General features: G+C 43.0%; 1 protein-coding gene across 6 annotated transcripts in view; it reads left to right on the top strand.

The window, feature by feature from the left end:
- The first annotated feature begins 797 nt into the window (after positions 1 to 797).
- Positions 798 to 12420, top strand: part of LOC130528540 (voltage-dependent R-type calcium channel subunit alpha-1E) — a 59248-nt gene continuing 47625 nt past the window's right edge. For all 6 annotated transcript variants that reach the window (XM_057038044.1, XM_057038042.1, XM_057038043.1 and 3 more), the window contains exons 1-2: positions 798 to 955; positions 6767 to 7323. In XM_057038044.1, the coding sequence (XP_056894024.1) occupies positions 6800 to 7323 (524 nt within the window). In that variant the 5' untranslated portion in view covers positions 798 to 955; positions 6767 to 6799. The remainder of the gene's footprint in view (positions 956 to 6766; positions 7324 to 12420) is intronic.

Below are 12420 nucleotides of genomic sequence, written 5' to 3'. Positions count from 1 at the left end.
TCTGGTACCAACGGGAAGATTAGCGAGATTCTGAAATATCGCGAGAGTTTATAATACAGCCCCACTAAAGTCACGTCCCACGTTTACTAGTTTCTTAATACGGTAATTTACAGACTTCAATTTATTTGTGATTTTCAGTGAATAATCTAACAACACCTAAATAACATCCATTGTCTTTGATTTATCAATACTGAACAGGAAAAAGAGAATTAAATAAAATGACATATGCATAAATACGACACTTTTAATATAGAGTAAGGCAAAACGCTCGAAAAAAGAATGGAGGGAGGGATGGATGGATTTTAGTAATTCGATGAGCATTCAGAGCTTTTACCATGTACGTGCTGTCATCAAGCGGCCAAAACAGGTACTCACACTCTGTGCTGCATCGCTTTATCCCAAGCGCCTCACTCAAAAGTATTCGTTATGACGATGCATTACAAATATAGAGCCAAAATAGAATGCTCTCTAGAGGGAAAAATAAACACATGCATGTATATATTTATTTTCATGGACCAAAAAAAAAAAAACCTGTCTGTTGACCCACTGTCAACAGGTTGATAATAAACCAACAGTAAAGTACAGCTCAGCTCAACCTGGAGCCGGCGATCCAGGTCTGAGGCTCGATGCTGTTTGACCACGTCAAGGTTGGCTTTGCTGAATTAGTTTCTATTTAAAAGAAGCATCGCTACATTTATGTAACAGTACCTGCAACTATCAGCAAGTGTTGTTGTAAAATGTTCTTGTAATTCTGCGCCATGGACAAATTCCCTTTACTCCCCTTGACTGACGCCCCCCTCTCCCTCGTCCTCTCTCTCTCTCTCCCTGACTCTCTCTCTCTCTCTCTCTCTCTCTTCGTTGGCTGGGGAAAACGGTGGACGTGGTCCATTTTCTGACCACATTTTTATTTTCTGTTGGGGGATGAACGAGATGGAAAGGAGTTCTCACTTTCTAGGTGAGTATTGCGACGTCATTTGCCTTTCTTCATTTGAAAATGGGAGCTTGTGTTTTGCTAGACTCAGTTTCTTGTGGGCAAACCGACATGCCCACCTTTTGGCAAAGATTTTCTCTGATCCAACAGTGAAGCTGGTTGCAGGGGTCCTTAAGGTGGAGTCTTTTTCCATCTTAATTGATAGTAGATCTTCATGAAATAGCCTGCTCTGCAAGACTGTGACGCTTTCATGTGACTTAAAACCCAACCACCTGCAGTTTTGCAGATGAAAAGACATGTTCCCAGTTAACAGAATGCAAACCTCACTCTTTTCCCCCAAAGGCTGTTACGTGCTTTTGCAGAGGCAATCACTTTTTAACCACTGTCTGTGTAATAGAAGGGAGAACAGATCTTTTTCTTTTTTCAAAATGTTTGCTCCTTGCTTGGTGTATTCTCAGCTGCCTTACAAGACATTAGGTGATTGCGTGAGAGCATTTAATGTCTCTTCTGCAAGTGCAACAGGCAGGAGACGGCATTGAATCTTTGTCTTCGGCCTGGTGTCGGCAGCTTTTTCTCAGTTAGAGTAGGTGTCAGAATGAGGTGTAGGTGCCACACCGAGGCAGACCTGAATATGGACACATTAATGATTAAGTAGACAGATAACGTTTTAGGTACAGAGAGAGTGATCTCCCCAGTTTATTCCCAAGGGCAGCGATCATTACTTGCACGAGTGAAGAATACATTAAAGGTGAGTAAATTACATTGCTGCAGTGAGTGAAGAGGATGGGTCATAGGGTAAATCTGAGTTTGAGGGACTAATATGTAATTTGCATGCATCTTTAAAGCACTGTGCTTTAAATATGCCTCTAAACTTGTTCAGTCGTTTGACTTTGGCATGCAGACAGTGGTGTTTGGGTTTAAACTCTGACTGTAGTTGAGCCTTTTCATTTCAGTCCTTCAATCAGCAGCAAACTACTAATTACCAGAGGATCAATAAGGACTGATCTCATTTTAAATGAGCCATTTCATTGCCGAGTGCTGCTTTCCTGCTGCGTTTTGATCACTATTTGAACCTTTCCAGGCAGGTTAGGCTATATGTTACTGTTGGACTGTTAATCTTTCCATGTCAAGTGCTCTAATTTTCCCATTTAAATAATACCAGGGGTGTAAATTGGTTTTTCATTATTCATGAATTTGTGCCACTGTCTGTTTGCCTGTGTTAGACCATTAGCATTACAAAGAGTGCACCTATTCAGAATGTTGGTTTGGCCATTCATCATGATTATCTATATTATGTAATGGCTACAAATGCAATTATGTTACAGTTGCACGTGGATAACATTCAGTTCATTTCATTTGGTTAAATATGTGCAAAGAGTGCCAAAGCACAAACACATTTTCAAAAATAATACCCTTTTTTGGATACGCTACATTAGATCATGGGGGGAACATTTAAGGAGTCGTCACTGGTTATGGTGGAATCTTAATCTCTGCTGACTGATGCAGTTGACTAAAGACAAGGGCAGTAAACCCTCCTTGTGACTGCAGCGTAGTTAGTTTGTCTCAGACTATTTGTTCATTAGTAATCTTGAGCTTTTGGTAGATGGATTTTCTGTGGCTTTAATTAAATTTCCTTCCATCAATTAAACATTTACTTTCTATCAATGTGCTTTCTTTAGGTACTGTAAGTTTCCCAGTAGACATACAGTATAATAACCAACCTTCTGTGCATATGCACTGATGTATTCATTTTAACAGCAGGGAAAGTATCTATGTAACAGTCTCTCTATCACAGAGTATAAAGAACTTAATTGTGTTGAGACCATGTAAAAAAGTATTTTGTGATTTTATTCAATCAGAGAATTCCAATAGAAGAAATTATTCAGTGCATTATGTTGTTAACTAATTTTTGTCATCTTAAGTCCATGAAACAGTTTAGAACTCTATTTAAGCAGTGAATTCAAGAACCTAGAAAGCAACAAAGGTAAAAACCAAAAGCCAAAATACCAAAATACCTCTGAAGGATCAGCCGATCACGGCTGATCTGATTTGTCAGTGGTGGTTGGATCCTTTAAGGACACGCCCTTTCATCAACGTTGCACTTTGGGACAGACTGACTCATAAATTTAAAAAATAAATGATTGAAGGCAATAAAAGAATTGCAGGACAAAAATGAGCCTTCTTTTCCTGCTGAAACAGGTTGTGCTATTTCTGAGACTTTCTGGCTAATACTGTGAATTATTGATGGTCTTTATTAGGTCCAAGTAATGATCAATATTCTGGAACACAATTAAAGTAACTGAGACAATCAAGAGTTGGACTAAAGCACATATATGTGTGTGTTTACACTTTCAGAAGTAAAAAGATCCCTTACGTCTCTCTAATAAGGTTTTTAACTTTGTAGACTTCACTGGTCTCAGAGTCACTGCCTGTTTTTGTAACCTCTCCTCTTTTTGTTCTCTCAGGATATTTGGTGTCTTGTAAATGTAAAACTCTCCTTCTGCCATTTATATGTTAGTTTGTCTGCTGTGCTGTCATCTCTTTCTCAGCTGAATGTTTCTGCAGAATATTTAAACACAAGTTTTGCAGTGTACACAGAATATTGTGCAGGAGATACGCAGCACAGACACAGATAGCTGTGAGATGCATGGCAGCTGGATTAAATCGGTGTTCGCAAGCATTCGTGTCCTACAACCGTTCCACATCCATTCATGCTGATTCAATCATGGTTTAGATTTTAAAGGCATTTTGTCCATTACGAGGAAAGATAATATGAAAGAAACAAATAGAAAGTGTTGTTGAGGATGGGGAAACAGCCTCTTCATTTTAGCCTCCATGAGACTACATTTCTGTGAGTGAGGGCGAGTGAGCTGAGTGTTTTTCCAGGCTGAAATGTGTTTCCTTGCACTCCATTTCCATTGTGGACCTCCTGCACCGCTCCACAAACACAGTGGTTATTTTCAGCCGGCTCCAATTTTTACACCTGATCTCCTTTCAAACACATCAGCCACTTTAGTTCATTCAGTTGACGCAACGCTTCCTGCCACATTTCTGGCTGTTCACCAGCACGACACTCAGGTTTAGTGGAGGATCCGGTGAAATATGGCGTGTAATCAGGTAGTCATGTGCGGAGCAGGTGTGAGGAGCCTCCTCGCCTGCCAGAGCCTCTCCTTCACTCCTCATTATTTGCAGGCACCTGGAGGTTTGACAAAACATGTAAAACACACAGTCTGACCCCATTATGACTGTGAGATTGACTTTGTCAAAAGGCTTGGTTGGCTTCTGTGGAACTGGAAAGCCATGAAATAGTTGGGAGAAGCCCATTAGAATTTAGGATCGAGCAGTTAAAGATAATGGCATCGTGAGATCTCACTGACCGCAGTCCTGGCAGTGCTGATTGGACAATCATTCAACGTTGAGTCCAGAGGGAGCAGCTCCAGATTGGGTGGTTTGGCCTCTTAATTGCAAATGTGGAAGGTTTTTAGAGCTGTGTGGTGAAGGATAGTTTCTACTAGTGCTGCTGGTCTGATTGTCCTAATGGCTGTGGTCTTACACAGGATGTTTACTTTTTAAAAGTTTGGTTTAATGACACAATCCTTTCATTTTCACCCATGAGCACCAAACACATCCTGATTGCTGGGAAAACAGTAAGTATATTAAGAAAAACACAAATAAGATATAACTCAGTTAGTGGATCTTTAAAATTGCTGGTGGCACTTCTGGTACCAGAGATTATGTGCTTCATCTAAAAATGCCCTTATTTTGTTTAAGAAAAAGAAAGAGAGAATTTCATTTCAAGTTAAAATGAGATCATCAGAAAAGTGCAAAGAACAAACCCTTGTAAGATACATGATTATTCTTACATGTGTGAGAATAAATACATTAAAATGGCACATTTATGTCCTAAAACCCAAGCTAGAAAAGACCGTTTGTATTGTTATTATCATTGCATTGTGTTCATCTCACGAGCAGATGGTGGGTCATAAACCAATGCTTTAAACACCCCAATAGAGTATACACAAGACTTAATGACTGTAAATGCACCATATATGAGCCAAAAACACTCATCCTGTGGTGATAAGAACTGAATGGTTGTGTGTTTGTGTGTGTGTGTGTGTGTGTGTGTGTGTGTCTGTGTGCGTGCGTGTGTGTGTGTGTCTGTGTGTGGGTGACCCATAAGGATAAATAGTCATTCTACTAGCAATGAGAGGCCATTTTGACTGGTCTTCGCAACCTCAAAGGACTGTTGGAAGGTTAAGACACGGTTTTAAGCTTGAGGATACAATTAGATTTAGGTTAAGGTTAGGTGGTTAGTTGTGATGGTTAGGGTTAAGGACCTAGGTAATGCAATGTGTCTATGAATGTTTCAAAGCTACAATGACTAATAGGTGTTTATGTCTAGGGAAGCATAATTAATGCTTATCCACACCTTAGATTAGATAAAATCAATATCTGTGTTCATTTTTTGGTAATAATCACCCTTTGGTTGTTGTTTCAAATCTGACTAGAACTTTAGTTTTTTAATGTTTATACCACTTAATTCATTTTCTTTTCCTCTAAGTGCTCTTTGACAGTTTCAAGCTTAATACCCAAAGTCTCGATCAACCTCGACTCATCGTGTTGCCGCCAGTGCAATTTGAAAACACAATTTGCCAAATGGACTCTGTAAGCGCCAGATCAATGGCGGTCTGTCCCTCCATTCCTCAGATCAACATAATGGGCCATTGTGTAGACAAATATGTGTTCAGTAAAGCTATATTATCTCAATATTTCTCTGCCCTGCTCTTAATCATTCCTGCATTAAGGATGTCAACCTAGAGCCCAGAGTCAGGCAGGTAGCACAGCAGAAAGAGATGAATTGGTGGCAGCTCAGTTCATGTTCATTAAGACGCGACATTTATACTCATTTTATCAAGCAACAAAACAACTGGCCATTGTCTATTGACCTTTGAGCAGCGTCAGGGTCACGTCAGTGGCATACGCATCAGCTACTTCTGGGTCTCATCCACATATGCAAATATAGTCAGCCGTATGCTTATCAGGGTGTCCAACCATCCACCGTAGCGCTCTGAATGCAATATCTCACCATCGCCTTGGGTCAAATTCTTCAAATTTGCCACAACCGTTTTCTCACATCCATTGGTGATTAGATTTGGGCAGCAGAGGACATTATTGAGCCTCAGGTGATTCTGGTTGCTCCCAGGGACCAGTCAATATGAAAATGTACCTTCCTGATGATATTAGTAAATCAACATTTGATTATTTTGGCTATAAATGTGTCACAGTAAAACTCCTGAAATCAAAGAAATGTGGAGAGTGAGATGTGTTTTATGTCAATGCTCACATCCCTGAAGCCTGACTGTTCCTTATTATTCCCAGTATGAATAGTGGTGGAAGGATTTACGTGTTCCTTCTACCTCCTCATTCTTCCAAATTGCACATCTGAGCAGCACTGACAGCATAATTCGAGGATTAGTTTTGAGGGTATCTGAACGTGCCTGATTGGTTTTGATGCTCGGAGGTGAGATTGTTAATCAAATCTCCGAAGGGTTTGCCAAACGCACTCACACACTCTCTGAAAAAGCTGTTCTGAACAAACTGAACACAACCATATCTCAGCTGTAGTGCCATTCAACTATTGTTGTGCCATCACATAATCCACATTAACAACAATCACACAAATTATCTGCATTTCCTTTAACTTTCAAATCAGTTTTTGTGTATTGACTCCAGAAAACCACGGGCGCTACCTATCTTTTACATCGGGAATTCGCTCTGAAGAGAAATTTGACAGTGACAGCAGTGTTTCTCACACATTTCTTCCTCTCCCTGCAGCACTATGCTGAGACCCCAGGCAGCCCTCCCATCATGTTGGAACTGGGCTCCTGTTCGGTGAGCTCTCAGTCTCTGTCAGGCGACTACTGCACCGTGGTTCAACCCAGAGCCCCGGCTGAGGCAAAGCGTCCGGCTGTCGGTGCGGCCATGGGCAAGATGTGCGGTAGCGGCACCCCGAGACATCACATCCTTCCCTCGTTCCCGGCGGACTGTGAAAGTTGGCAGAAGCACCGCGCAGCTGGAGGGTCCAGCCCATTTTCTGACTCCCGCTCCTTCATGGAGCCCCAAAGTCTCTGCACCAGCTTCGACACCCTCTATCTTCCACAGGTGTCTGGCTACACCCCCGGTGCACATCCGAACCGCCTGGGCCTGTCTCTTGACGTGGCCTCAACCTTTGACGTGGGAGGGGGGGTGATGGGGTTGGATGGAGACATGGCAATAAGTCCCAACGTGATTAAGAGACGGCGCGGCGGCCTGATTGAGCAGAAAGACATAGTCAAAGCCCACCAGGCTCACAAGATCCACAGCACGCCACAGGCACGACGCAAGGAGTGGGAGTGAGTATATGTCTGACCTGCTGAAGTTCTGACCAGAATAAAATGTATTTGATAATGTATTCATTGCAAAATGTCTGTGAATAACCCTTGCTTTAGTACAGGAGCTCATCAGAAGCCAAAAGGCTGACGGACGAACAAGTAGAACAATCATTATTGCACAAAAAAATTAATACCATGATTGGCAGGATCCATCAATATTTAAATCAAAGGCTGCCAGAAAGGTGCTGGGCTTCTTCTTCCTCCCAGTCGGAAAACAGTTTAGCAGTTAAACATGGAGGATCTATTTTTTCATCAGGTTGCACAAGCAGGCTATTATATATTAATTAAGAACTCATTCACATGTTTGTACCACGTGAAACTGTGTGTGTGTGTGTGTGTGGTGTGTGTGTGTGTGTGCGTGTGTGTGTGTGTGTGTGTGTGTGTGTGTGTGTGTGTGTGTGTGTGTGTGTGTGTGTGTGAGACCACGTGTGTTTATCGGTTTCCTTTCCTGTGGTGCTGTGGAATTTCTAGCTGGTTATAGTAATGACCCCCCCTCGTTTCCCTGCTGAAGCTCAGGCTTCACCTCAAGCGGCGTCGCCACCCTCTGGGGCCCCTCATTTTCTCCACCACAGGTACAGGATGCCACATCCCACGTGTTGCAATGTCTGAGGGATGGAGGGACGCGTTGCAGCGCAATCATGATATTCAAATGTGAGGTATGAGTAGGCAGAGGAACTCAAGAACACCTCCTGCTTTTATTTGCATTTGGTATTTGAGAAATTGGCACTGAAGTGGTTAAACCATCAATGCACTTGGCCATGGACCGGATCGGTCCAGCCTGGCATAATAATGACAGTGGTGCATGACACGACTCCTCTTCTGCTGAGAGGACCATGATCAGCGTGAGTCAGGATGTGGTTCAACCCTGATCATTAATTCAGGGATGGTCACAGGCAGCTGACAGAAGAACCGTTCTAAATCGGCACCACTAAGGCGAAGTCTACACCGCAGAAATACCCAGAATGAACAGACACTGCCCCCAGTCCTGAGCAGGCTAGATGCTGGTGGTTCACACACACACACACACACACACACACACACACACACACACACACACACACACACTGACCCTAAGCTAAAACCAATTCTAACTTTAACTTTAGAACCATGCCTTAAGCGTCAAACAGACCTATGAAGTTCTGAGGAGCAGCCAAAATGTCCTTGTTTCTCAAAAATGTCCCCACATTGCTAGTTGAGGGGGAAAAAAAACCCAAACACCTCAAGGTTATGTAAATAAATTGCATGTATATAATATACTTATATACTGGGCATCTGATATTGATGTGTTAATAAATCAATTAATAGAACGTGGTGCCACAGTGGTTAGTACAGCTGCTACACAGCAAAAAACCCCAAAACATCTGCATTTGTTTCTTCCTGTGTGTGTGTACGTGTACATCTTTATGGTTCCTTTTCAGTAGCGCTTTATGAAAAGATGATATTTTGAGGCCTTAGCGTGGCCTAAATGACAGACTTCGAGCTGGATCAATTGCACGGGCTTCAGTAGTTGTTGTGGAACACAAACAGGGAGAGATCTATAATTGTGTTGGTATTTTCCCCTCCAAGAGGCCCTGGATCTTTGGGGTGTGCTGCTCTCCCAGATAAGGGTCACAGATTTCTCCAGCTTTACTAGTGGACTCACTGTAAAGAGTTTTAAGCTATAGGGATATAACTGCGTTTTCTGGCAAAAGAAAGTCTGTTCCACAGCATTTTCAGTTTGTCCTGAGTGAAAGAAAGAGAAATCCAAAAGTACAAATGAGCAACTGGCAGCATGGGAGGAAGTTAATTTAAGTGGTGCAGGCCAAATATTGGAGACAGTTAATATACTTGATGGCAGCGTATGCTAAATCCACGAGTCATTAAAACTGTGCTTGGAAACTGATGGAGAGCTGAATTCAGACTGTCAGGGTGATCTGGCATGCTGTATTCAAAGAGCCGGTTCCCAGCAGGGGGCAGGCACAAAATATGCTTATATATGAATGTAGGATATTACAATTAGGAGTTATTCCCTTGTTTTTTTGTTTTGATGTGACTTCCAGCATATCTTTACTCCTTCCCACAGTCATGATGAACATTTTGGCTTTTGCATATCACCTTCAGTCCCTTTTTTTTTTTTTTAATTTGGGACCAGCCAATGTCATCAGTTTAAACCAAACAAATTAGACCTGCAGGGTCAAAAAGATGCCATTCTTATCCAATAAAGCAGGAACTACAAACACTTTCCAAAATTAGTGTAATGGGTGTGTGTGTGTGTGTGTGTGTTGTGTGTGTGTGTGTGTGTGTGTGTGTGTGTGTGTGTGTGTGTGTTTGTGTGTGTGTGTGGACAATAAAAATCAGAGCTCAACTGCTGGAAAAGCAAAAGGACAATGGTTCTGGAAGAGAGGCACACCCTCTATTCCAGCAGTGTTCTGCTGGTGTTACAGGCATGTGTCTCACACACACACACACACACACACACACACACACACACACACACACACACACACTGATATAATCATCTGCACAAACAAACTGAGGGGTGTCAGATTACAGATTCACGTAATGGCTCACAGCTGATGTGCTCTGTACAACACGACGGAGGACTCAGTTACAGAAGAAAGATGGAGACATCAGCACATCATTCCTGCCCACGTGCCTACGTGGGTGTGTGTCGGCTCCGTCGTCTCGGTCCTCGGTTGGTACTGTGCTCTGCAGGGTTGTGCGTGTGATCTTCAGCTCTTCTGATCACATCCTGGCACGGAGCTCGCCAGCTGTGGCGACGAACACCCGAGAGCGTCCGCTGGACTTTAATGCTCACGGCTGTAGAAGAAGATTACTAGTTTACAGTACAAAGTCCAAACCGAGCGATCCAGCTTTTAGCTACTAATGATGTGGCATAAATATCTCGATTCATGCTCATTATGATGCACATGGGAAAGTGGCACTTCAAATGGATCCTGTCTGAATGTTTTTCCTTACTCCTCTTTGGTGGAATGCAGATGTTTAACTAACGTCACATAAACTGGAAACTATTTGTTCCAGCCCACAGAATCTGCGTTGTGAGAGAACATCCCACCTGCAGAGGTTCTCAAATCAGCTGTTTCACCTCCTGACCTGTTGCGCTGTTCATCAGATGGGGATTCCATCCATTCAGTCTTCAAATCCCCCCCCTCCTCCTCTGGGGAACTGCAAGACGGCCGTTTCTGTCGGAGGCGCGCTGTAATTGGATAAAAGGGTGCGTCGTCTAAACCAAATCCCCTCTGCACAGTCGTACCAATTTGACGAGATTTGCTTCTCCGGGTTCCTCTCGGGTTAATCGCCATTGTTCCTGTCTGAGATACACTTCCTCTCCGTGGGCTCAATTTAAGGTCAATGCCCAATTTGTGAAAAGTTCACGGCGGGCAGCTCTCCGTCTTTCATCAATGTTTAAGTAGAGAGGGCCCAGTGCTTAATTGGGCCTGACGCTTTCTGATCTAATCAGTACACAACTGAGAGGTACTCTGCATCTCGCTGCATTAGTCTGCCTCTCCTTCATTATTGTCTTCCTGCCAGTGACAGACAGACAGACAGACAGACAGACAGGCAGGCAGACAGATAGGCAGGCAGACAGACAGGCAGACAGGCAGGAAGACAGGCAGACAGGCAGACAGACAGACAGACACCCAGCAAAGTGTAAATGTCACGGCTCTTCGTCACGAGTGAATTATTAATGATGACATGCTGGAAAGGCATTTTCCATGAGACAAATCTGTACCACTGTCAGAGAATACGGAGAAAAGGCCGCGGCGAAGGAAAGTTTAGAGGGTGTTTAAGTTTTAATTTTGCTTGTGTTGTTCTGGGAACGTAGGATACACCAGTACGTAATCCCTTCCTATGCTCACTCACAGTTCTTGGACGATAAAATGAAACTGGTGGTGACATCATGAAAGGCGATATCTGCCAGTAAGCGATGGCGTCTGGCCTTGACTGAACGGTGCTCCGGGCTGTGAAATCAGCCCAGTGGAGCGACGGGTGCAGGTTCGGTCGTGCAGCAGATACTGACGGATGTGTTCTAAACATTCTGTCAGTTCTTAGATAGGACTCAACCACATGACGAACGCTTTTGGCTCTCAGTTTTAATGACTGATGACCACTGAGGTGAACGATGATGGAGGCGCTGACACGATCATTTAAAGTTCACCTGGAGAGGCAGGCAGAACCTCTCTATATGCAAAGCTAGCCACACCATCAAGGAGAGTATGCAATTATTACTGTTGCAACTTCAGATGACTTAATGTTCTTAGTTGGACCTCCAGTAAATGTATGTGATCTCAGGAGGATACAGAGAGGAATGCTGTTATCAGAAGAAGAAAGGCGGATTTCTAATTTGTCTCACATCTAAACATAACTTATAGAAACAATCTGAGCCATAACTTTGTTTGTTTGTGGGATTCGGCGCTCCGCAGCCTCATCTAGCCTCCATATTTCATGGCTTTCATGCACGGCCTCATTCTGCGGTCCCCATTCGCACCTGAAAACAGACATCACCTTACAAACCAGGCACCACTGGACTCGTGGCCTCCTTTAGTCACACCAGCTACGTCTCCTGGGAGCGCTGTAGAAAATATGAGCCCCGATCCTCCCATCTAACATCACATGGCAGCACGCATGCAGTGGCGCAAGTGTGTTCTTGTGCAGACACACACATGCACGCTTATCTGCAATGAAAAATTAAGTATACATAATTAACTGTGTGAAATCTGTCCCTGAAGGCCTCTGCAGTCCAGGTTTGCAGTCACTAGCTAGACTCACATCTATTACATGTTTAATATTTAATGACATCTGCTGACGACTCAATTCCTTCAAGCAAAGACAATAAATCTTATAATATTGTTATGATCATTTGAAATATTATTTGGTGCCATTTTTATGAGTGTTCTATAAATGTCACCGTCCTAACAGTAGCTTAACCCAATAAAAGAGAGCAGCCCGGAGAGTTGATTCAGTTTTTGTTTTTTTAGATCATATTTATTTTAGTGTTACTTGGAGCATTTCCTCTGAGTCTGGATGTATCTGACCTTGATTTACCTCTTGTGCGTC

The sequence above is a fragment of the Takifugu flavidus genome, chromosome 7, assembly GCF_003711565.1.
Source record: "Takifugu flavidus isolate HTHZ2018 chromosome 7, ASM371156v2, whole genome shotgun sequence".
Lineage (NCBI taxonomy): Eukaryota > Metazoa > Chordata > Actinopteri > Tetraodontiformes > Tetraodontidae > Takifugu > Takifugu flavidus.
This window is presented reverse-complemented; position numbering and strand designations above follow the sequence as displayed.